The sequence below is a fragment of the Peromyscus eremicus genome, chromosome 4 (genome assembly GCF_949786415.1).
Source record: "Peromyscus eremicus chromosome 4, PerEre_H2_v1, whole genome shotgun sequence".
NCBI lineage: Eukaryota > Metazoa > Chordata > Mammalia > Rodentia > Cricetidae > Peromyscus > Peromyscus eremicus.
In genome coordinates this window covers 129,679,081-129,704,033 of record NC_081419.1, presented here as the reverse complement: position 1 = coordinate 129,704,033, position 24,953 = coordinate 129,679,081, and the positions used below count along the sequence as shown (strand labels likewise).

At 46.4% G+C, this 24,953-nt stretch overlaps 1 protein-coding gene across 1 annotated transcript in view; it reads right to left on the bottom strand.

Moving 5' to 3' along the window:
• Window positions 1-419: 419 nt before the first annotated feature.
• Cnbd2 (cyclic nucleotide binding domain containing 2) overlaps window positions 420-24,953 on the bottom strand; it is a 55,230-nt gene continuing 30,696 nt past the window's right edge. Inside the window, exons 8-12 of the mRNA XM_059261760.1 lie at window positions 24,686-24,800; window positions 19,254-19,431; window positions 17,669-17,789; window positions 6,394-6,557; window positions 420-764 (exon numbers count right to left, since the gene is read on the bottom strand). Coding sequence (XP_059117743.1) covers window positions 446-764; window positions 6,394-6,557; window positions 17,669-17,789; window positions 19,254-19,431; window positions 24,686-24,800 — 897 coding nt within the window. The 3' untranslated portion in view covers window positions 420-445. The remainder of the gene's footprint in view (window positions 765-6,393; window positions 6,558-17,668; window positions 17,790-19,253; window positions 19,432-24,685; window positions 24,801-24,953) is intronic.

Here is a 24,953-nt window from a genome sequence, read left to right as displayed (position 1 = left end):
CACAGGATGCCAACTCAGCCAGAGAAGCCTCGCCCACAGCTGGCTGTCTAAGATATCCCATGTGTTTTATTTAAAATATCTTAAATTAGTTGCTCATGTTTAAAAAAAAAAACAGTAGGAATAATCTAAAATATTGGGTTTCTTGATTTTCTTACATAGTGTATTGACTGACAATAGCTGGCCTGCGTTGGTTCCCGGCACACAGCATCCGCTGATTCAAGTGAGGGAGCTCCATCTAGATGAGGAATGGTCACATTGGTTCCTTAGTAATAGACACACCCAGGCTCCTGGGCATCCATGTCCTTATTCCACCCCACTAGTGTCAAGGGAGATCATGCCTCTCAAGTTACTGGCTGATCCTCCAGCTTTCCCCATCCTAAGCCTGCAGCTCCCACGGTGGCCATCCAGAAAACAGAGAAGCCAATCCCAACGTACTTTATTGATTCTAAAGAAGGACCCCCGCATTTTTATATTGAGGCAGGAGTTCTTGAATTTTGTGCCGGGGTGCTGAAACAGCTTGGACAATCTTCAAGGGGGATAGGTATTTCTGGGGTGCCACAAAAACAGGATAGCGTGGTTTCACCCTCTTGTTGAGGTTACACAAATCCAGGGTCAAAGACTTAGGGTTGTAGATCTCTTTCCTCTTGCTACGGATCGGGGTGAAGGGTTGCTTGTTGAGGGGCTTCACCAGCAGCCGCAGCAGATCCTTCCGGAAGATATTCCAGCTGTTTTCTTTCAGGAACCTCTGACACAGCTCTTCATCGCTGAAGGGCAAACACAGACGCTATGCTCTAGGGCTCCTCCTGGCCTCTGCCCTCCATCCAAACGGATCCCTCCACCGCTCCTTTCAAAGCCTAAACACCCTCTGCCCCTGCCCCGTTCTCCCCCCGTTCCTCCACCTCCTTTGCCTTCCTCCTAATCAGTTCTTGAAGCCCGTGCTACCCTCCTGTCACACCGGGAGTCGCCGGTGGGCTCCTGAGTGCCTGAAATGTGGCCGGTGTGAATTAGACACACGACATAAAGACATGCGAACTATTAATTTTCAAATTGATGTGTTGAAGTGATATACTGAATCCAATAGAGTAGACTGAAGCTAATTTTTGTGGATAAACTGGAGATGGTGGTGTATGCCTATAATTTCAGTACTTCTAAAACAGACACCGGAGGATCACTGAATCTGAGGCTAGGCTGGGCTACGTGGTGAATTTGAAAGTAGGCTGGGCTACATAATACAACTCTATTTCAGAAAGGCCAAACATAACAGGCTAGCAAGATGGCTCAGGGGGTAAATGCTTGTCATGCAAGCTTGGTAACCAGGGTTCAATTCCCAGAACCCACGTAAAGGCGGAAAAAGAAAATTAACTCACAAGGTTATCCACTGACCTCTGTATGAGCTCCATGGCACATATGTACCCACACATACACATCATAAACACATACAGACACACATACAATAATAAAATAAGTGAAAATAATAAGTAAGACTATTGGAAAGCTGGTCATGGCACATGCCGGTGATCTCTGCAAGACAGAAGACAGGAGGATCTCAAGAGACAGGAGGATCATGAGTTTGAAGCCAGCCTGGTCTACACAGCAAGTTCTAGGACAGCCTGGGCTACATAGCAAGATCCCATCAGAAAAAAATAATGTAGCTATTGATCATTAGCTTTTGAGAAATGTCAATAAAAGCTACAGTGGAATGAGGGGACCACCACAGCAAGACCCTTCACACCCACTAAGATGGCTACCACCAGAAGCATGGAGATTCCGATCTGGAGTGAGGGCTGAGGGGTGTAAACTGGTGCAGCCACTTCGGAGAACAGGTTGACAGCTTCACAGAAGGTTAATGTACAGCTACCATGTGACTTAGCAATTTGCCACTAAGAATACACTTAAGAGAAATGAAAACATGTTCGTATACGGACCTGTACAAGAACGTTCACAACAGCATTGTTCATAACAGTGAAAAGCAGAAATAATCCAAATGTCTATCAGCTGATGAAAAGACAAAGTCTGTCTGTCTGTCTCTGTCTCTGTCTCTGTCTCTCTCTTACACACACACACACACACACACACACATACACACACACACACACACACACACACACACACACACGTAAAATTATTCTTTTACATGAAATTTCCAGAACAGACAAATCTGAGAGAAAGAGACAGTGGCTGCCCCGGGCTGGTCCTGGTGTCCTAATCCTGCCTGGGCCCCTCCCTCACAGCATCTGAGGGTGAGGAGGCGGGGTCCGATGGGCTCAGGACTTATTGGCTCATTCCTTCTGATACCTCAGCAAGGGAAGGGCATTGCCAAACTTCCTCTGATTCATCTGGTCTCACCTGTGAAAGGATGCAAAGCCTAACACCTCACCGGTAACCATGAACAGTCCCTGTCTAACCGACATTGATCAGGACCAAGGCAATTGTGATCCCTAGAACTCAACCTAAGAAAACACCCAGCAGTCAGGATGGGCTACAAAGTCCTTCAAGTCTCAGTAACGTCCCTACCCACTCATGAAAGCTAACTGTGGGCATCTTTTCTCAATGCCATGTTGAGTGACATCATGTTGGTAGCTGGAAATTGGCTGGATGGTATATTCACACCACAGAAATCAGCACATGTTACTTGGCAAGATTGTCCCCTGCCTCCTAACAACCTGGCTGGCAGACATTTACCAGCACATGGCCTGGATGGTCTCCTCTCCAAAAGTTCTATTAACTCACATCTCCTTACACAACACAGAATATTATCTGATTCTGACCTAGCCTTTACCACATGTCCAGTCCTTACACTGGCCGAGTCTTTTTCATTTTGTTTTGTTCTTTTGGTTTTACTTGTTTGTTTGTTTTTCTGTTTTTCAAGACAGGGTTTCTCTGTGTAACAGCTCTGGCTCTCCTGGAACTCCCTTTGTAGACCGTGACTGGCCTTGAACTCACAGAGATCTGCCTGCCTCTGCCTCCTGCCATTGGTCCAACCCCAATTTCTTCTGTTTTGCTGAGATTAAAGGCATCAATCACTATGCCCAGCTACATGGGCTGCGTCTTCAGTTTTCACAACTAACCCATTTCACAGACATGAACTATGGGCTTGAAGAGGCCAAAAGAACTTGCCCAAACCTATGAGGGATAAGCACATAATTACACATTCCTACAGGGCCATTTATTTTTGGACCCAGAGTCCAAGAGATAAAACTGCATGTCACCCATGGGCACTGTGGGTCACACTGGTTTCTAGTCTATTTTTTTTTTTTAAAGATTTATTTATTTACTTTATATACAGCATGTATGACCAGAAGAGGGCACCAGATCTCATTACAGATGGTTGTGAGCCACCATGTGGTTGCTGGGAATTGAACTCAGGACCTCTGGAAGAGCAGTCAGTGCTCTTAACCTCTGAGCCATCTCTCCAGCCCCTCTAGTCTATTTTTTGAGTAAACAGAACAGCGAGTGTCCTGCTCCAAACCCTAGCCTCTCCTAAACTGTGGCTGTATCAGCTCTTGGTTTCATTCTGTGTGCCATGACCTCTTATACTATGAAGGGAGAGTTTTTAAGTTGTCTAGCTTATGGCATTCACAAGACAGGTGTCTCGGTTTAAATATGAGGCATTTGAGCTACCTGATGGATCTATGTCCTGCATGACTGGACAGTCTGGGACACCATAAATTCAACAATTAGTGAAGACAGAATCCTGTCTGCAGCGTCGAGATGGCACCACGAGGTGCTTGCCAAGCAGTACAAGGGCAACTTCTCCAAACAGCTGCACATTCCAGGGAGCCGACCTCCACAAACACTGACCCTGCCTGATGCATCATGGGAGAGCTGAGGCTCCTTAGACCCTTCATTCAGGAGGTTGGCCTAGAAGACCATTTTTAATAGTCATACTCAAGATCCAGAAGAGAATGGCTGGAAGAAGCCACCAATGATTTTCTTTTATTTTCTTTCTTTTTTTTGGTTTTTGTTTGTTTGTTTGTTTTTCGAGACAGGGTTTCTCTGTGTAGTTTTGGTGCCTGTCCTGGATCTCACTCTGTAGACCAGGCTGGCCTCAAACTCAGAAAGTCACCTGGCTCTGCCTCTCGAGTGCTGGGATTAAAGGCGTGTACCACCACTGCCCGGTGCAACCTGTTTCTCTCCCCAATAGCCCCAACTTTGGCCATGTCTACATACAAACTGTTCTTTGATTTGTTCATAATTTTTTTTAAATCTACTCCGTTTCTTTTGTTTTTGTTTTTGTTTTGAGTTAGGGCCTCATGTAGCTCAGACTGATCTCAAATTCACTATATAGCCTTGAACTCCTGACCTCCTGTCTCTACTTCCCAAGAGCTGAGATCACAGGCCTAAGCTGTCATGCCCAGCTTCAGTATCTCCACTTAAATGTCTCACTGCCCTGAGTAACAGATCAGTCCAGTCCAGTGTTTAGTGAGTTCCTAATGCTCTTTCTCTGGTTCACACTAGAGTCTGTACATAGTGTCAAGACTACAGAAGAAGGTGTGGGGCAGAAGGGAACAGGGGCGAGACAGAGGCTTAGGGGAGAAAATAAAGAGAACTAACAAAATAAATTTTGTTTGAAAACGCTACAATGAAACCTAATGCATGTGCACTGATTTAAATTAAAAAAAAAATAAATGGTTAAAATTTTCACATACACACAAAACCTGTATACACCTGAAAACACCCTGCTGCTGTGGGATGTTCTGTATGGCAAATGTGTTGCTGATTGGTCAATAAATAAAACACTGATTGGCCATTGGCTAGGCAGGAAGTATAGGCGGGACAAGGAGGAGAATAAAGCTGGGAAGTGGAAGGCTGAGTCAGAGAGACACTGCCAGCCGCCACGATGACAAACAGCATGTGAAGATGCCGGTAAGCCATGAGCCACGTGGCAAGGTATAGATTTATAGAAATGGATTAATTTAAGCTGTAAGAACAGTTAGCAAGAAGCCTGCCACGGCCATACAGTTTGTATGCAATATAAGTCTCTAGGTTTACTTGGTCGGGTCTGAGGCTGTGGGACTGGCAGGTGAGAGAGATTTGTCCTGACTGTGGGCCAGGCAGGAAAACTCTAGCTACACCCTGCCATCAGTCTGAATGAAAAAAAATGAGGCCATGACTGCCCCTAGGTACGGCGGTGGAGAAGGCTTATTGTAAATATGAGGGAGAGTACAGCCAAAGGCATTGGGAAGGGTCCAGATGGACATGGCCACCAGAATAAACCAGACCTGGGAGGCGGGGGGTGGGTGTGTGTGTGGGGGGGGTGAGGATGAGCAAAAGTGGAAGAGAAGGGCGTTGCTAGGAGACAGCAGCCGCCCAGAGACCTCCCTTGGAGGGAGAGGTTTTAGGGTTGGGGGTGGGGTGAGAAGTGCTGGGAGGAGCCACAGGTACTGAGGGATGCTGGGAGAGCTGGGAGGAGCCACAGGTACTGAGGGATGCTGGCAGAGCTGGGAGGAGCCGCAGGTACTGAGGGATGCTGGGAGAGCTGGGAGGAGCCACAGGTACTGAGGGATGCTGGGAGAGCTGGGAGGAGCCGCAGGTACTGAGGGATGCTGGGAGAGCTGGGAGGAGCTGCAGGTACTGAGGGATGCTGGGAGAGCTGGGAGGAACCGCAGGTACTGAGGGATGCTGGGAGAGCTAGCCAGTGTCCTCTTTTATATGTTAACAGGCACCTCAACTAGCCATTTCTCCTGAGTTTCTTTGGGACCCCAATCCGTCTGCATCCTACACTAGCAGAAATGTCTATCTAGTCAATTTTTCTTTTTAAAACATTTTTTAACAATTTATTTATATTATGTGAGTGTCTTGACTGTATGCCTGTGCACCATGTGTGTGCCTTCAGAGGTCAGAAGAAGGCATGGGTCCCTTGGAACTGGAGTTACAGATGGTCAGGAGAAAGAAACCTGGGTTCTCTGCGAGAGCAACCAGTGCTCTTAACTGTCTCTCCTCCAGTCCCAGTTTCTTTTGTCCTGTTGGTTGCACTCTACCTAGAGGGCAGAGCCATCTCTCTGGCTCCAACAGTAATCTTCTATTCAAGCGAATGCAGCACCATTGGGCTAAGCTGTCTCCTCCGTGGGACACATGTGGGTGACCGTCACTGTTGATTGTGGACGTTAGGGCTATGCACATCTTAATGTATGTAGCTTTCCCCAGACTTTGGCTTTATACAGACCAATTCACAAGAGAATGGCTGACTCAGAGGGGAGAGATGGTTTGAAACACGGTGCTGAAATTAGCATCAGAAACTGCAACTGTTCTGAGTAGAATAACAACCCAGTTCATCCTATCACACCAGTTCTAACACACACACATGCACACATGCGTCCACACGCTTTCTTTTGCTAACAGAAAACCTTGTTTGGTGGATCCAAAGGCCTTACTAACATTTCCAGCACTGACCTGGGATAATTCACGTCCATCTTTATTATCTTTTCTTTCGTCTCCGCATCAATCAACTCATAAAACTTTTCTTTTCTCACCCGTATCAACTCTGTTCCCATGCTCAAAAGGACGAAGGGTCGAAGATCACGCATGCATTCCGGAAGAAAGGCCTGGTGAATGCCCTAGGGAGAAGTTGCAGAAAGCTAAAACTCACAGAGCAGCCAGACCCACCAGCAGATTTTCTAGATGGGAAACATGAGGTTTTGGTGGGTAGCGGGGAGGAGGCAGGGTGTGTGATCTGGAACTTGGCAACCCAGAGCTCCATTTGCTACCCACTGTTCTGGTGGAAGATCCACCTCAATTCCCCTCCCCCACCTCCTTCCCCAAACCCGGCCCTTCCAAGCCTTCCAAACACTGCTCCTCCCCCAGACAGGCTCAAGACCACTCCTACAGGGTATTTAAACAGCATCTCCCTCCCCCCTACCTGCCCCCACCCCCGAAAACAAACACGTGGTTTTTCCAGGCTCTCGTCCTGTCTCCTCCAGATCACTTTACCCATTAAACTGGGGCTTTTTCTAATTTGGTCTGATTTGGATTGCTGCATTGGCAGAGAGGCTTATTGGAGTGCAAAAACTTATCACCCACCAACACAGAGCCCAGTCCTGGAACAGCAGGGCCCTCTAGGTCCTCCTCTGTCCCAACACCACACAGCAGGTCCTGCTCTCAAGGCCCCTCACACCACTGTGTTTGAACCTTCCCCATGTCCAATCTCAAATCGACCCATTCATTCCTCCATTCATTTTGAGATGGAGTCTTGCTCTGTTGCCCAAGCTTACCTGAGTCTGAGTGATTGTCCCACCTCAGCCTCCCGAGCGCTAGAACAGGGCTAACACCACCATGCCTGGCCCTCAAAACACTTCTCTCTGCTGAGTAGACGCATTTTCTCTTCTTTTTCTTCTTCTCCTCCCCCATCCCCACCACCTCCTTCTTTGTTTTTTTTGTTTGTTTGTTTGTTTGGTTGGTTGGTTGGTTTTTTGTTGTTGTTGTTTTTTGTTTTGTTTTGTTTTTGAGACAGGGTTTCTCTGTGTAGCCCTGACTGTCCTGGAACCCATTCTGTAGATCAGGCTGTCCTTGAATCAGAGATCTACCTGCCTCTGCCTCCTGAGTGCTAGGATTAAAGGTGTGTGTCACCACCACCCAGTCCATTTTCTCTTCTTTAAGACTAAAAAAAAAGACTAATCATCTGCTAGGCCTTTCCCTTTTCAGCCATCCCCATCCTTTGCCATGGGCCATAATGCTGTCTCTGTGTTCACTGGCTTTAAGAGTGTTTGTTTTCTTCTCTGCAGCTCATGTGGTCGCCCCCTGCTCTTGGGAATGGTTCCTCTGTGGTTATATATGCAAAGAGGATAAAGATCACAGGTATGCCTGTGTGTTAGACAGACAGTATACCCCCACCTTATTTACTTACTTGTTCGTTTGTTTATTATTTTTTAGACAGGATCTTTTTACATAGCACTGGCTGTCCTGGTACTTACTATGTAGACCAGGCTAGCCTCAAACTCACAGAAATCCACCTGCCTTTGCCTGCCGAGTGCTGGGATTAAAGGAGTGTGCCGCCATACCTGCCCTTAGGCCCCCTTTAAGAAGACATCCTGAGGCTGAGTTGTGATGAGAACACTTGATGCTGGACTTCCAGGTTCAGACTCACTCCAACTTCTTAGCAGTTAAGGTTCAGGCAGTGTACTGGCCAGTGGTGGCCCAGAACTTTAGAGGCAGAGACAGGTGGATCTATCTCTGAGTTCGAAGGCAGCCTGGTCTACAAAGTGAGTTCCAGGACAGTCAGGGCTACACAGAGAAACCCTGTCTTGAAAAACAAAACAAAGACTCCTTCAATGTGGAGAGGATATATTAGTGACCCTAGAGCCTCCAGTGCCCAGTGAAAAGAAGAAAGTGGGGCAGGGAGCTGAGGCTACAGCTGAGCTGGTGGAGTCCTTCCTAGCATGCACAAATCCCTGAGTTCTAGCCCCAGTACTCCATACAGTATGCATGGTGTGCACCCCTTCAGTCCCAGAACTTGGAAAGCAGAGGCAGGATCAGGAGTTCATGGTCATCGTCAACTACATGGTGAGTTCAAAACCAGCCTGGGTTACGTGGGACTCTATCAAAAAGAAAGAGAGATAGCCGGGCAGTGTTGGTGCACGCCTTTAATCCCAGCACTTGGGAGACAGAGCCAGGCGGATCTCTGTGAGTTTGAGGCCAGCCTGGTCTACAGAGTGAGATCCAGGACAGTGCCAAAACAACATGGAGAAACCCTGTCTTAAAAAACAGAGAGAGAGAGAGAGAGAGGTGGTAGTAGGGATCTGAACTAAGAGACCTTTGATGTGCAATCATGCACAAAGAATCTTAACTTCAGAAGGTAGGACTAGATCAGACCTGTAATCCCAGCTACTCAGGAAGCTGAGGCAGAGGGACAGCAAGTTAAAGGCCAGCCTGGGCTACAGAGTGAGTTCAAGATCAACCTGGAGACAGGTATGGTGGTACACATCTTTAACCCTAGCATTCAAGAAGCAGAGGCAAAAAGATCTCTGTGATTTGAGGCCAGCCTGGTTTACATCATGAGTTCAAGGCTAGCCTGGGCTACAGAGTTAGTTCCAGGAAAGGCACAAAGCTACACAGAGAAAGACTGTCTCAAAAAACAAAACAAAACAAAACAAAAATAAAAACCAAAAAAAAGAGAGAGAAAAAGAAAAGAAAAAAAAAAGAGGGCTGGATATGTGGCACAGTGGTAGAGTACTTGCCTTGCATACACCTTAGATGCGGAGAGGGCCAGATATGTGTGGCTTTGGGCAAGTGGTATCTCCCTGAGCTGTTTGTGCTCCTGTGAAATGGTCAGAATATCGGGCCCATGGGTCTTTGAAAAACTCTGATTTTGAAAAGAGCTCTCAAGTGGATTTTAGAACACCACCCACCCTGCCCAACACTGCCATTTTGTTTCTAGGACTTAACGAATGATCACCCACAAGCAATTCCTTGGTGACCTGTGGCAGGTGTCTCTCCTTGGTACAACTGGAATGGACATATGCTACTTTCCAGAAACTGTTGAAGATCTAAATAAAATAGTATATACAAGGAAGTCCTGCTTGTCATCCTCAGTACAGTGGGCACCTAGGCCCCTGCTCACTACTGCCAGGCCTTGTACAGGGACCACAGTGGCTGACCTTCAAGGGGCCCTACAGGCTGGAGGAAATATGCACAGATTTAATCTTCTTAACTGCCGGAGGGCACAGGGGTTCTCTCCCTCAGAAGTGGGAACCAAGGCTCAGAAAAAGGAATTTGCTTATTCACAGCCATGCGTTATATAATCCCAGCCTTTGCCAACGGTGGCGGTGGTGGCACCAGCTGAGGTTTACTGAGCAGCCTCTAAACGCCAGGTCCCCTGCTGGTTTCCCAGTGTGGGCATTTGTTCCAGCATCACAAGTGTAAGCACTCCCGTGGCTCCTGTGCTCGTCCTCATTTTACAGATGCAGACGTTGAGGTTACCGAACTGTCTACGGTCACACGGCACGAAAACAACAAATAGAGCCAACTCTGGTTTCTTCAGAGTCCATGCTTTTTGCCAACACAACAAGAGGAAACTGAGGCACCAGGTTAAGGGATTTGCCCAGGACAATAAGACACAAAGTGGCAGGGTCAGGATGTGAACCCAGGGACCTCTGCAGGGACAGCTCTGTCCGGCTTATGCTCTAGCCACAGCCTGTCCACACCTGAGTCGCATCAGGTCATTTCCTTAGTTAGACCCCTTAAACAGCTCCCAGAGCTCCTAGGATGAAATGACATTTCTGCGGCCAAGGCCTGGGCTAGCTTACCCTTGCCCAGCTCACCAGCCGGGTCTCACTCCAGAGACCACACCCCTTGCTTTTTATACAGTGTTTCAAGCCACCCTGTCCTACCTGCTAGCCCCTGCCTCGGCCCTGCCTTTAAACTTTCTGCCCTTCAATCTGGAACATTCTCAGCTGGTCTTTCCTTGACCACCCCATGTGAGAAGCCTCCCTTCCACCTTGCTTTCCAGTCCATTCCCAATGGCGATGTTCAATTATCTGTTCGCCATTTGTCCCCACTGGGTCCTGTGGTTCATGGGGCAGGAGTCCAGTTGGTGTACTTGCCCACACTGGCGTCTCCTGCTCTTCTTAGAACAAGGCAGATGTGCAGGAATCTGCTGAATGAACATGTATGTGCGTGGGGTCACGTGTTAGAGGCAGCAACTGGCCTTGGGGAATTTTTACACTTCATGATGAGGCCACAGACTCAGAGAGGTAAAATGCCACAGACATTAGAGGAACATGATAATAAGACTCCCTGGGCCTGCTGCCCAGAGAAGCTAGTTCTTCTATACCTTTCAACTCAGTATCTGAGCCTTGACCTCAGTCCCCAACCTCTTCTTTTCCTGGTCATTCTAGCATTGGGGGCGGGGGTCCTCTATGGCAGGGACCCTATTGCTCCTGTTCCTTACACTACCTCCAGCCAAGTCACCATCTATCCATCGTCCATGCCTCCATCTGCCCAGAATGCCTCCATCTGCCCAGAATGCCTCCATCTGCCCAGAATGCCTCCATCTGCCCAGAATGCTGGCCTGAGTATCGTCAGTTACCACTGTGGAGCACTGTGTTGAGCTGTACACAGTGTACCCCCGATGAACAGCAGAGAAGAGGGCAGTGGGAGCTGGAAACTGCAACATATCAGTTACAGGAGGGGAAAATCCTCCTCCTGAGAAAGGAGGTAGCTGAAGGGTCTTGGCACGGTGCCTGGATGCAGAAATGCTGAATGAGAACCAAAATGGTGTTCTTTAAATATCTCAGGGCCATCTCGTGGCAAGGGAGCAGAGTTCTTCTGTTTCTTTGGGGATGGGGGTGGGTGGAACTGGTTTAAAGTTACAATTTTACTAAACAAAAGAAAGGCCTTCCCAAGGGTTAAAAATCCTTAAGTCGATTTGATGGAGGATGCTGGAGACCCAGGCACCATGATAGACCCTCACTGACCTGACACACGCAGGCCAGTGGGAAAGGAGCACTCACCACTGTGGTGACTGTGTGTGTGTGTGTGTGTGTGTGTGTGAGGATAACCCTGAAGACATTCCAACCGAGGCACAGCAGAAAGGACCTGGTGATAGATCAGGGTTCCAGGCTCCAAGTGAGCATGTACAGCCTCTCCCCAAGAGGGCCCCACTCACTCCACCATGACTGGGTTAGGTTTTTCACTGGTCTCATTTTTGGAATATTTCTAGGTTTACAGAAAATATGAGAAGACGGCAGAGCTCCCACAAACCCGTTATTAAGGTCTTACATAAGAACCGTAGGAATAAACTTAGTTACGGTGGATGAACCAATCCTGATGCATCATTACGAATTGAAGCTGACTAGCTCCCCTGAGGGTTTTGTTTTGTTGCTTTTTAGGGATGCTTTTCCTATTGTTCTGTTGTTGTTCGTTCCTGGGACAGGGTCTTCCCAGGCGATCTAAGCTGGCGTCAAACTCATGACCATCCTGCCTTAGTGTCCCAAGTTCTGGTGATTACAGGTGTGTGCAATTATGCCTGGCTACATTTGACTTAGGTCTCCTACATTTTAAAGATTTATTTTTATTTTATTTTTAGTTATGTGTAGATGTGGAGGGGGGGTGTGCATGTATGAGTGTAGTTGCTTGAAGAGTCCAGAAGAGGGCGTGGGATCCCCTGAAGCTGCAGTTACAGGGGGCTGTGAGCCACCTTATGTGAGTTCTTGGAGTCAAATTCAGATCCTCTGCAAGGGCAGTCAGTATGTGCTCTTAACTGCTGAGCCATCTCTCCATATAAGCCTCTCTAAGTACATTTGAGCTAAACCTGAGTTCATAACGATATCTTTAACACTAATCCATGCCCATATGTACCTGTCTAGCATCCTCCACTAATCTGTAAATTCCCACTTCGATAGCGAGACGCCCAGCTCTCACTACAGCTGTCCGGTCACTAGGTGACATCATTAATAATCCATGCCCTTGTGGAGAACAAACTACCCACTTGGAATAGAATTCACGTGTGGGGCTGGAGAGATGGCTCAGCGGTTAAGAGCACTGGCTGCTCTTCCAGAGGTCCTGAGTTCAATTCCCAGCAACCACATGGTGGCTCACAACCATCTGTAATGAGATCTGGTGCCCTCTTCTGGCCTGCAGGGGTACATGGAGGCAGAACACTGTATACATAATAAATAAATCTTAAAAAAAAAAAAAAAAAAAAAGAATTCACGTGTGGTTCCTCTTACCTTCCCCCTTAATAACTCCACTCCTTCCCCTAACCTTTCACTGAGGGTGTTTCATTTGGTGTTTTGTTTTGTTTTGTTTTGTTTTGTTTTGTTTTGTTTTGTTTTTTGTTTTTTCAAGACAGGGTTTCTCTGTATAGTTTTGCGCCTTTCCTGGAACTCACTCTGTATCCCAGGCTGGCCTCGAACTCACAGAGATCCACCTGGCTCTGCCTCCCGAGTGCTGGGATTAAAGGCGTGCGCCACCACCGCCCGGCTGGGTGTTTCATTTGTATATAATAGTTGGATTCTCTTGTCTTAGCTCACATTACTTCCTGAGACCCACTGACCTAAGTAATTTAATTGATTTACATGTTTATTTTGTGATTCTGGGGAACTGAACCAAGGGCCTCATGCCTGCTAGAGAAATGCTTCACAACTAAGGTGAATTCTTGACCTTCTCTTCACTTTTTTGTTTTGAGACAGGGCCAGGCTGGCCGACTCTGTAGCCCAGACAGGCCTAAGGCCTTAACCGTGCCGTCTTCTCGCCTTGGCCCCTTGCTGTGGGGTGGTCTGTATGTCAAATGTGTTGCTCTGATTGGTCAATAAATAAAACACTGATTGGCCAGTAGCCAGGCAGGAAGTATAAGCGGGACTAACAGGAGAATAGAGAGAACAGGAAGGCGGAGGGAGACACTGCCAGCCGCCGCCATGACAAGCAGCATGTGAAGACGTCGGTAAGCCACAAGCCACGTGCCGCATGGCAAGGTATAGATTTATAGAAATGGATTAATTTAAGATGTAAGAACTAGATAGCTAGAAGCCTGAGCCATTAGGCCAAACAGTTTAAATAATATAAGCATCTGTGTGTTTATTTTATAAGTGGGCTGTCGGACTGCTGGGGTTTGCCGGGACCCAGAGAGAAAACTCTCCAGCTACAGCCCCTCGAATAGTAGATGTTATAGGTATATGCTACAAGATCTGTCTTTCTGAGTTTTTGTTTGCTTGCTTGTTTTTGTTTAAGTTAAACATATTAAAATTCACTCTTAACTCTAGGTGTAGCAGCTAATATATATAACCCCAGCACTCAGGAGGCTGAATCAGGGGGATCACCAAAAATTCAAAGCCAGCCTGTGCTACATAGTAAGGTACAGGCCAGCCTGAGCTATAGAGTAATATACAAGCCAGCCTGGGCTACAGAGTAAGACCCTTTCTGAAAACCAAAAAGAAAAAAGAAAAAAAAGGAAGAAAGAAAAGAAAAAGGATTTACTCTTGAGCTAGGGATGTAGTTCAATGGTAGAGCAATTTAGTTAGCATGTGTGAAACCCCAGGACTGATCTCTAGTACTACAAAAATAAACAAACATTTACAAACCACCAGAGGCCAGCCATGTCTGTATGCTGAAAAGTCCTTTGGGTGTTGGCAAATGTTTAAAAACTTTGTTTCTCCATCACAGTCTAAACATTCCTCTGCCTGAAAATACTCTACATGTTACCTGCTCACCCTGTGCCCTGAACTCCAAGTCTCCAGTGACCACTAACATTTTACTAAAGTTTTACCTTTTCCATGTCATAGGTTTGAAATCATATAATTAATTTAAAGAGTGTCCTGTGTAGCCCAGGTTGGCCTTGAACTCAAGATTCTCCCATTTTAGCCCCCTACATGCTGGGATTATAGGTGTGTGGCCTGCACCTGGCTAAATTCTTACATTTCATACCAAGTCCTTCTTTTTAAGATTTTGATTTAGGGGCTGGAGAAACAGCTCAGTGGTTAAGAGCACCTGCTGCTCTACCAGAGGACCTGACTTCAGTTCCCAGCACCTACATGGTGTCTCCAAGCTATCTGTCCCAGGGGACCCAATACCCTCCTCTGCAAGCACTGTACATGTATGATACACAGACAGACGTTTAGGAAAAAAACCCATACACATAAAATAAGTATTTTTTGGACAGGGGTAGTGCATACCTTTAATCCCAGCACTCAAGAGACAGAGACAGGCAGATCTCACAGTTCAAGGCCAGTCTGGTCCACATTGTGAGTTCCAGGACAGCCAGGGCTACACAGAGAAAACCCTGTTTCAAAACACAAAACACACACACACACACACACACACACACACACACACACACATAAAACACACATATAATTATATATATATATGTGTGTGTGGCTAAAAATAAATAAATAAATAAATTATATATATATATATATATATATATATATATATATATATATATATATATATATAAGATTTTATTTTTAGCCAGAGCATGCCTTTAATCCCAGCACTTAGAATGCAGACACAGAGGCAGACAGATATCTGTGAGTTCCAGGCCATCCTGGTCTACATAGAGTTCCAGGACAGTTAGAGCTATATAATAGCAAGAGTCTCTCCCCTCTCTCCCCTCTCTCCCCTCTCCCACTTCTTCCCTCTCCCCCCCACTCAAGCTGACCTTGAACTTGCAATTCTCCTGTTGCAGCCTCTCAAGTACCTGGGATTGTAGGTCTGTAACACAAGGTCTAGCTTTCAATCTGTCTACATTTGATGTCCTTTTCTCTTCTTAATGCACTGCAAACTAAGACTCTTGAGTACAGTGTTAACAAGAGTGCTCAGAGGTGACATCAAGGATGTCACCACCTCCTAGACTTACCATCTCTCCGTTGTTTTAAAGGACATCCAGCACTTTCATCTATAAATGTTCTCCTTTCTTTTTGTTTTAAAATAGTTTCATTTATTTATTGTATATGTGTGTGCACTTGAGTGTATGTATATGCAGGTGTCCACAGAAGTCAGAGGAGGGTGTTGGGTCTCCTGGGACTGGAGCTACAGGTGGCTGTGAGCTGCCATGTTAGTGCTGGAATTGAACCCAGGTCCTCTGCAAGAGCAGCAGGAACTCTTAAGGAATGAGCCATCTTCCAGTTCCCCACCATCTCTCTTTCTCTCCTCACTCTATCTCTCCCTGTCCTTCACTGCAGTGTTGGGGACTGAACCCAGGGCCCCCTAGATAAGCACTGCATCACTGAGTAGCATCTGCGGCCTCATTTACAAATTTGTTTTCTTCTAAGACAGGGTCTCTCTATGCAGCCCAGGACTGCCTCAAACTTACAATCATCTTATTTCGGCCATCTAAGTGCTGGGGTTCTAGACATGTACCAGCTCACCAGACTCCTGTATAAATATTTTCATTTGTATCTCCCAAATAAGAATACTTTTATGTTTTAGTTTAGAAAGGCTTTGGAAGTTAACTTTTAGAGTAATATACAAAATAACAAGTTTCGTCATGGCATCTTTCTGTGTTGGGTGCATGCTCTTGTGTGTGCATGCTCCTGTGTGTGCATGCTCTTTTGTGTGCATGCTCTTGTGTGTGCTTGCTCTTGTGTGTGCGTGCCCCTGTGTGTGCATGCTCCTGTGTGTGCATGCTCTTGTGTGTGCACGTCCCTTCTGTTTGTGCATGCTCTTGTGTGTTCACGTCCCTTCTGTTTGTGCATGCATATGGAAGACAGGGGCCAATCTCAGATGTCATTCTCAGGAGCCATCCACCTTGTTTTTGAGACAGGGTCTCTTTGGCCTGGAGTTCGTGTCTTAGTTGGGGTTTCTATTGCTGTGAGGAGACACCATGACCATGGCAACTCTTATAAAGGAAAACATTTAATTGTGGTGGCTCACTTACAGTTCAGAGTTTACTCCATTACTGTCATGGCGGGAAGCAAGGCAGCATGCAGGCAGACATGTGCTAGAGAAGGAGCTGAGAGTTCTTACATCTTGACTCACAGGCAATGGAAGTAGTCTGTCTCACTGGGGGCCACTTGAGCATACATGAGGTCTCAAAGCCCTCCTCCACAGTGACACACTTCCTCCAATAAGACCACACCTACTCTAACAAGGCCACACCTCCTAATAGTGCTGCTCCCTTTGGGGGCCATTTTTTTCAAATTACCATAGCTCACCAAGCAGGGATTCACCTCTCATGTGTCCCCAGGGCCACCACACCCAGTTTTCTTACATGGGCTCTGTTTCAAATTCAGATACTCATGCTTGTACCTAACATCTTGCCAACTTAGCTTTCTCCCAGCTCCCCATCAACACGTCAATGTCATAGTTACACTAGCGATTATTTTATTCATTCCCCTCCCCCACTGTTCCCCTGGGCCTCCTCCTCACCTCCAGCTGGTTCCTTTTCCTTCCTTAGTTACCCACCCCTCTGCTTCCGAGTCATATAATACATTCCCATATTTTGTAACTCTCTTAAAGTCTCCCCTCTCCTCTCATGAACCCCAATATACAGACTCCTAAAAGATTAACCACAATATCTTTATCATTATCTTTTTTTTTTTACTTTTTTTTTTAAGATTTATTTATTATGTATTCAGTGTTCTGCCTGCACACCAGAAGAGGGCACCAGATCTCATTACAGATGGTTGGGAGCAACCATGTGGTTGCTGGGAATTGAACTCAGGTCCTCTGCAAGAATAGCCAGTGCTCTTAACCGCTGAGTCATCTCTTCAGCCCACTTTTTTACTTTTTTTAAGACAGGGTCTCACTGTGTAATCCTGGTTGACCTGGAACTCACTATCTAGACCAGGCTGGCCTCAGACTCAGAGATCTGCCTGCCTCCGCCGCCCAAGTGCTGGGAGTGAAGGTGTCCACCACCGCCCGGCTTTATGCCCTTGTATCTTAAAAGCTAATACTATTTCTTTCTTTTCTTAAAATTTTTAACTTAATTTTAGTGTGTGTGTGTGTGTGTGTGTGTGTGTGTGTGTGTGTGTCTGTGTGTGTCTGTGTGTATGTCTGTGTGTGTGTCTGTGTCTGGTCAGAGGACAACTTTCAGGGGTCAGTTCTCTTCTTCCACTGTGTGTTCCAGAGACCTAAGTCAGGTTGGCAGCCATCCACCAGCCCAGCACTATTACTTACATCATCAGACACAGAAGATGTGTTTCTAAGCCTTTCTGCTCATTACTCAACATTCCCAGCCCATCTGTGCTGTGCACTAGCCTATATGAACAAAGAAAGCTCCTAGTACACTTACCACAACATCTCCTTCCTTCAGAGTGTGGACCTTCATGTAGATCCCCACTGCGGCCTCCTTGGGGAGTTCACCAAACTTGGTTTTGACCATGGTACATTTGAATGGATGACCAAACTTGGATCTGAAATGACAACAGCTTGTTAGAACTGATGTGTAAAACAGCCAGCTTGCCAGGTCCCAAATAGTCAGCCCTCACCTCACTACTGGAGAATTTGCACTCCAAAGAAGGTGATAAAACTCAAAATCAAGGGGTTGGGGATTTAGCTCAGTGGTAGAGCGCTTGCCTAGCAAGCGCAAGGCCCTGGGTTCGGTCCTCAGCTCCAGAAAAAAAATAAAAAATAAAAAAAAACCCTCAAAATCAAATCCTGTGTGAGTGTGACTGCTGCTGTCTGGGATTAGAGAAATGTAAGAGACTGGACTTGGGAGAGAAAGGCCTAGGGACCCTTTAGTTGCCAGAAGGCTGCTTCCTGAAGAGCAGATGACCCATGCAGCTGAGCCAGCCAGGTGGACAGGAAGTCCAGGCATAAAGTTCAGGCTGCCCAGCTGGAGCTTGAGTCTATTTAATCCAAAGCTCCTATGGGAAAGGAATTCCCAACAACCAGCGCTACTTACAAACAGAATGGACTGTTCTAAGGCAAGGCTCTATGCACCTAGGGACCTAGGGACACAGTAGAGGTTGAGAAGGCAGAGTAGAGGTTGGCCTCTCTGTTTATGAAGAACTTTCCCTGGTCAGCCTGCAGACCCTAGACTTTGTTCACATTGGGGTTCATTTCACAAAGGCAGTTGATCAGAGACAGAAAAGATTACCAGCCGAGGGCAGCTGGGGCTCACTCAGCTCCTACACAAGACAGGCTTCCTTCCTGCCCCTCCAAGAAGAGCACAAGCAAAGCATGTACCCAGCATTCCCTGTATCTTTTACTTCCTGGTTCACATTGTCCCTTACTGGCTCACAGCCAGGTACTAAGCATCCTGTCAGCACTAAGCATGATTTATCAATATTTCACATAACTCTGAGACTCAGAAACCACTGTCCACAAAGCATAAGGCTTAGAGAAGTCAGATCCTTGACACAGCCAAAGCAAGTGACCAAGCCAGGATTTGAACCTGGGTTGGACTGACTGCAAGCCAAGCTCTTACCTGGTATACTAGAGCTCGCGCCCCTAGATGGGCAGTTTCCTGAAGAAGCTGAGTCACAAGGACCCAGCAGCATGGACCCAGAAAGCAAAGATCCTGTCTGCCTTCTTTAAAATACTACTATGGCTTGAGAAGATGAATGGTTATATTCTTTTTTTTTTTTTTTTTTTTTTTTTTTTAATTTTCCAGAGCTGAGGGCCTTGTGCTTGCTAGGCAAGCGCTCCACCACTGAGCTAAATCCCCAACCCCGGTTATGTTCTTAAGTAGCCATGTGAGTCAGAGGCAATGAATACAGGTCCTGGATAGCAGACTTAGGACTTCCGTAGGCTGCCTCAGCCACATACTCATCCATCTAGAATTGACGTGTCTGCCACCTCTGCCCCTCACCAGTATCTCTGAAGTCCCTAACACCCACAACCAGACCGCCCTATCAGCTCAGAGTTCCACTTACTTGACCTTCGGGCCCAGCAGCTTTGGGAGACTATTTTCTCTTGTGTTGATCTTCCCGTGAACAGCTGTTCCCTTTTGCTCTCTGGCTTCTTGGAGACGCAGAAGTTTCAAATAGCTGAAGTCTTGTAGAGGATATGATTTGATCTGGAATTCCTTAAATCTCTCCATAGGAGACATCACTATTAAGAGAAGGCACAGAAAAACACAACGATCGGCCTTGTGCAGTACAAGGATGGCGGAAGAACACCATAGGAACCCACTCAAGCTGTCTGGTGGCCCGAGGAGAGGAAGGAGGAGGTGTGGAGGTGCATGCTTTAATCCCACTTGAGAGGCAGAGCCAGGTGGATCTCTGTGAGTTCGAGGCCAGCCTGGTCTACATAGCAACTTCTAGGCTTGTCAAGGCTACAGAGCCAAAGAAGAAGAGGAGGAGGAGGGGGCAGGAGGAAGAGGAGGCAGCTTCCATAAACTGCCCTCAGTGGGAGCCGCATCAGATCTTTCCACATTACATCTGGATAAGCAGTTAGCCTAGGACCGAAGAGGTGAACAGCAGAGACTTTAAGTTGACCGCTAAAAGACCGACGCTTAAATTGAACTCAGTTCTCTTTGAGCCAAAGCTCCCCTCTTTCTACTAACAGATCACATTTGGGGCTGGAGACGTAGGTCAGTCGGTAGAGTGCTTCGCTCGCGCGCACACACGGCTCTGAGTTTGATCCCGGCACCCATGTACATAGTTGAGCATGGTGGCTTGTACTCATTATCCCAGCGCTGAGGAGGGAGAGACGAGAAGATCTTTAGGGCTCGTGGGCTAGACAGCCCAGCCTACGTGGCAAGCCCTAAGTCCTAGTAAGAGACTGCCTCAGAAGACAAGGTGAGCCGGGCATGATGGCTCACATCTTTAATCTACCTACACTTAGGAGGTACAGCCGGGGGATCTCAATTTCAAGTTCTGCCAAGCCACATTTCTATATCCAGCAAAACTGTCTTAATTAAGGAGAAAGAAATGCTTTCCATGATGAAAACAAACAAAGGAATTCACAAGCATGAACCGACTCTTGAAAGCCTCCTTTGACCAGAAGAGAAAGGTAAACACGGGCCTGCAGAGGTGGCTCAGCACTTAAGAGCCGTTGGTGCTCTTACAGAGAGAGGACCTGGGTTAGACCCCCAGCGCCCGCCCACATGCTGGCTCACAACCGTCTGTAACCCCAGTTCCAGGGGATCCTACAGGCACACACACAGAACACATACATGCATGTAAAGTAACTTTTTTTTTTTTTCAAGACAGGGTTTCTCTGTATAGCCTGGCTGTCCTGGAACTTGCTCTGTAGACCAGGCTGGCCTTGAACTCACAGAGATCCACCTGCCTCTGCCTCCTGAGTGCTGGGCTTAAAGGTATGCGCCACCACCACCCAGCAAATAAATATTTTTTTAGAAAAGTAAACACATCCAGGGGCCACAGGAAAGAATAAGCCATGCTAGAACAGTAAGCATAAGAGGAATAGGAAAACACCAAACACTACAAAGTCAACAAAAACACAGGAGTTAATAGATAACTTTCAGTAATAACTCTGAAGCTTAATGACATCAATTCTCCCATCAAAAGACATAAAGTTGGGTTGGAGAGATGGCTCAGCGGTTAAGAGCATTGACTGCTCTTCCAGAAGTCCTGAGTTTAATTCCCAGCACCCACATGGCAGCTAACAACTGTCTGTAACTCCAAGATCTGACACCCTCACACATACATACATACATACATACAAAACGCTAATGTATATAAAAGAATAATAAGTAAAAAAAAAAAAAAGACACAGAGTTAGTATAGTGGCTTTCAAAAATAAACTGCATTGCCTGACAGTGGTGGTGCACACCTTTAATCTTAGCCAGCACTCGGGAAGCAGAGACAGGCATATCTCTGTGAGTTCGAGGCTAGCCTGGTCTAGCTTCAGGACAGCCAGTGCTACGCAGACAGAGAAACTTTGTCTCAAAAAAACAAAGGAAAACAAAACATAAATAAATAAATAAATAGACAGCATCTATTAGTGGCCTCCAAGAAATGTGCCTCACGATCAAGGACAGAGGCAACCATAGCGTGAAGGGATGGAAAAGGGTATTCCAAACAAATGGAACTAGAAACCAAGCAGGGAACAGCTAGTCTGGCATAGTGGTTGGCAAGCCAGAGCTTCACTCAAACAAGGAGGAAGGCAAGGGCCAGCACCTGAGGTTGTCCTGTGACTCCCATATGTGTACGCCCACATACACAAACATGCACACACATATGAGGAAGCGTGACTACAATCTCAGCACTAGAGGTGTGGCAACAGGAGGACCCCGGGGTCTGATAGCCAGTGAGTCTAAACCAAACGCATGCCCTACCCACCTAAAATAAGTAAAAATAAATAAAAATGGCTAAAAATGGTTAAATAAACACATTTTTAGTGACCGTGGCTATAGATCAGTGGTATCGTGTTTCCCTGGCATGCGTAAGACCCTCGGTTTGATCCCCAGTACCACAGAAAAAAGAAAAAAGCCATTTTAAATATAAAGACACTAAAAAAGCAAGCCCAAAAGGATAGGAAGAGAAATATCAAACTAATAGTAAGCAAAGGAAGCTAAATTAAATCAAAAGGAGTGACTAAAAGAGTATCAGAAAAAGCAGATTATAGAGTAAAGAATGCTGCCAGAGACAGTGGTTCATTTCAGGTCAAGAATGTGACTTGTGGGAGCGCAGCTGCCAGGCCTTGCAGTCCGGGGTCCAATCTCTAACACCTTAAAAAGAAGTCTTCTTGTCTTGAAGAGTTCAGTCCTGTGGGTGCATGGGTCAAAGTCAGCCTAGGATACAGGGGCGGGAGGAGGAAGAGGGAGATGGGAAGAGAGAAAACAGTAGTTGGAGATTCCCTCAGCTCTGTATTAACAGCTGATAGAGCAGATCGGAAAAGTCAGGAAGGACACAGACCCCTCGCCTACCATCAGCAGCCCAGCTGACTTACATTCAAAGCACGCTGCAGCAAATGCCAGCATATTCTTTTCATATGCAAATGGAGCATTTACCAAGATAGATTGCTTTCTGGGCCATAAAACAACTTCCAACACATTTGAGGGGATTCAGACTGTACCGAATATTTTATCATAGAAATAATAAACAGAAAGATAGCTGGATGGTCCCCAAATCTTTGGAAACTAAATAACACCCTGATTAATATTCAGTGGGTCAAAGAAGAAATCAAAAGAGAAATTTAAAAGTATTTTGAACTGGACCACAATAGAAACACAGCATATCCAAATGTGTGCAATACAGCCTTATATTTAGGGGCCTGGCATTGGGGGGTGCTGATGTGAGAGCTGACGTCCCTTTCAGCCTGCCTGTCATCTTGTAGTAATGGTGACAAGTGTCTACCATAAATTCATGCATCCAGGGAGCGGTCTATGAGTTTTGTATATTCATTTGTTTAGTATCCAAATGACTTTATGATACAGAGAACATAATTTATACTTTAAAGGACCCAAGGACATTGATGAAGAAGGAGACAGCCTCGTGTCACACAGGACCCTCTAAGTCTAAGCCTAGGCTCTTTTTTTTCCTCCCAAAACAGGGTTTCTCTCTGTAGCCCTGGCTGTCTTAGAACTTGCTCTGTAGACCAGGCTGACTTGGAACTCAGATTCACCTGCCTCTACCTTCCAACAAGTGCTGGGATTAAAGGTGTGCACCACCACCGCCCTGAATGAGCCTAGGCTCTCAACAGTGATACTGTCCAGAAAGGTGATGGAGAAACCAGGTCTAATGACTTAAGTACTAACCAATGCCAGCTACTATGTGGGATAAACCTGGCTCTGTCGCCCCCCAACACACACACACACACACACACACACACACACACACACACACACACACACACGTATGCACATGCTCTCACATGCACACAGATATACAACCTCCTGTGAACAGAAACACCACCTAAAGTCGGGAAGCTGTTACCTTAGGCGAGTTCTAGAAGCTTTTCTCTCATATTATTTGTGTTCAACACTAGGAAATGGAGACTGGGCATGGCTGGAGCCTTTGACAAATATGAAAGCTCTTGCCGTTCTTTCAATGAGCTGGGTCTGTACTCTGCAGCCCTCCATTGCTTAGTATTTGTATGACCCTTAAACAAAAAAATCTCACCTCTCCGAGCCTCCGTTTCTGTATCTATAAAATGGAGACACAATTGTATCTTACTGAAAATCTGCAGTGATGGCTAGTTTTGGTTGTCAACTTGACTACATCTGGAATTCACTAAAGCCCAAAAGTGGAGGGCACACCTCTAAGGGATTTTTACTTAATTTGAAATGGAAAGAGCCACTTCTAATCTCGATCTTTGAGGCAGAATGACACACCTTTAATACGGGTCTTTTGAGCTAGGAAACACCTCTCATCTGGTCATGCCTTCTGCTGGAAGAAGGAAGCTTTTGCTCTTTGCCTGCTAGCCCTCGCCTTGCCAGCAAGTCCATTCCTTCACTGGCATCGGAGCCTACTTCTTCAGGATTCCAGCGTCTGCTGAAGAGCAGCTGAGGCATCCAGCCTCTGGACAGTTCACACACAACTGCTGGATTCTTGACCCTTCCTTTCATAGGCAGTCATCATTGCCATTCTAATAAAGCCCTTTTCTATATATAGAAAGATTCATTCTGTAACTTCTGTTACTCCAGAGAACCCTGACTAATACACCTGTTACACCAATTACACTTATGGCTAACTAGCCAAACTACTACGTATATGCAGAATTCAATGAATGATAGTAGCTATCCATGCCACATATATCAACTTAGATAGGCACTGGAGAATGCACAGTTGCAATCACACACAGCTCAGGACACGCCCCAACCATCCACAGTGGCTAAAATGTGAGGGTCTATTGACTCTGTGAATCACTCTGAATAAACGTAAGATGCCTGGAATGGCCACAGGCCCTGGGATCGTAGAGTTTAAATTCTAGGGAGACAGCCATTTAAAAACTATTTCAGATTCACTATATGATTTCAGCGGGACAGAAACGACAGAGGAGAAATACCACAGATGCAAATGAGATATAATGAGGGCTGAGGTGGAAGACGCTGCTTCAGCAAGAGAAGTCTGGGAGAATTCTCTGAATAAGGATGCTTCATCTAAGATGTGAAAGGCAGAAGCGAGCTGGGGAAAGATGGGTGGGGGTGTAGGAGACATGAGCAGGTGCTTACATGGAAGAATCCAGAGAGAGGGAGGGAGCCATCGGCAGGCAAGGCCAAAGATCAGGATCTTAGAGTTGGTAGAAGAGGTGGGTCAAAGCAAACTTCCTGTCTGCCCCTTCGAGCTCCGATGTCCACAATTCTATGGACTGGGGACTGGAACCAGGACAGGGCCCAGGGGACATATTTCCCCTGCCAGCTGTTCCTTCAACTGCCAGATGTGGCCATGAGCCTTACCGTTGCGGTGAACTCCCAGAGGTTTGTGGTCCAACAGCTCCAGCTGCTGCCAGACCCACTTGTAATAGGAACTGGAGGACCCCAAGTCTAACATCCGCAGGATCTCACAGCTGCCCTGGACAGATCGAGGGACACAAGCCAAGGGTTAAATCCGGATGCTCCAGGCAGGCCAGGCTTTGAAAGGAAGCTCTAGATCTACCTGACCCAACCCCATTTTGTTTTATTTGCTTAATGCTTATCATTCCATGTGTTTCCTTCATAAAAATGT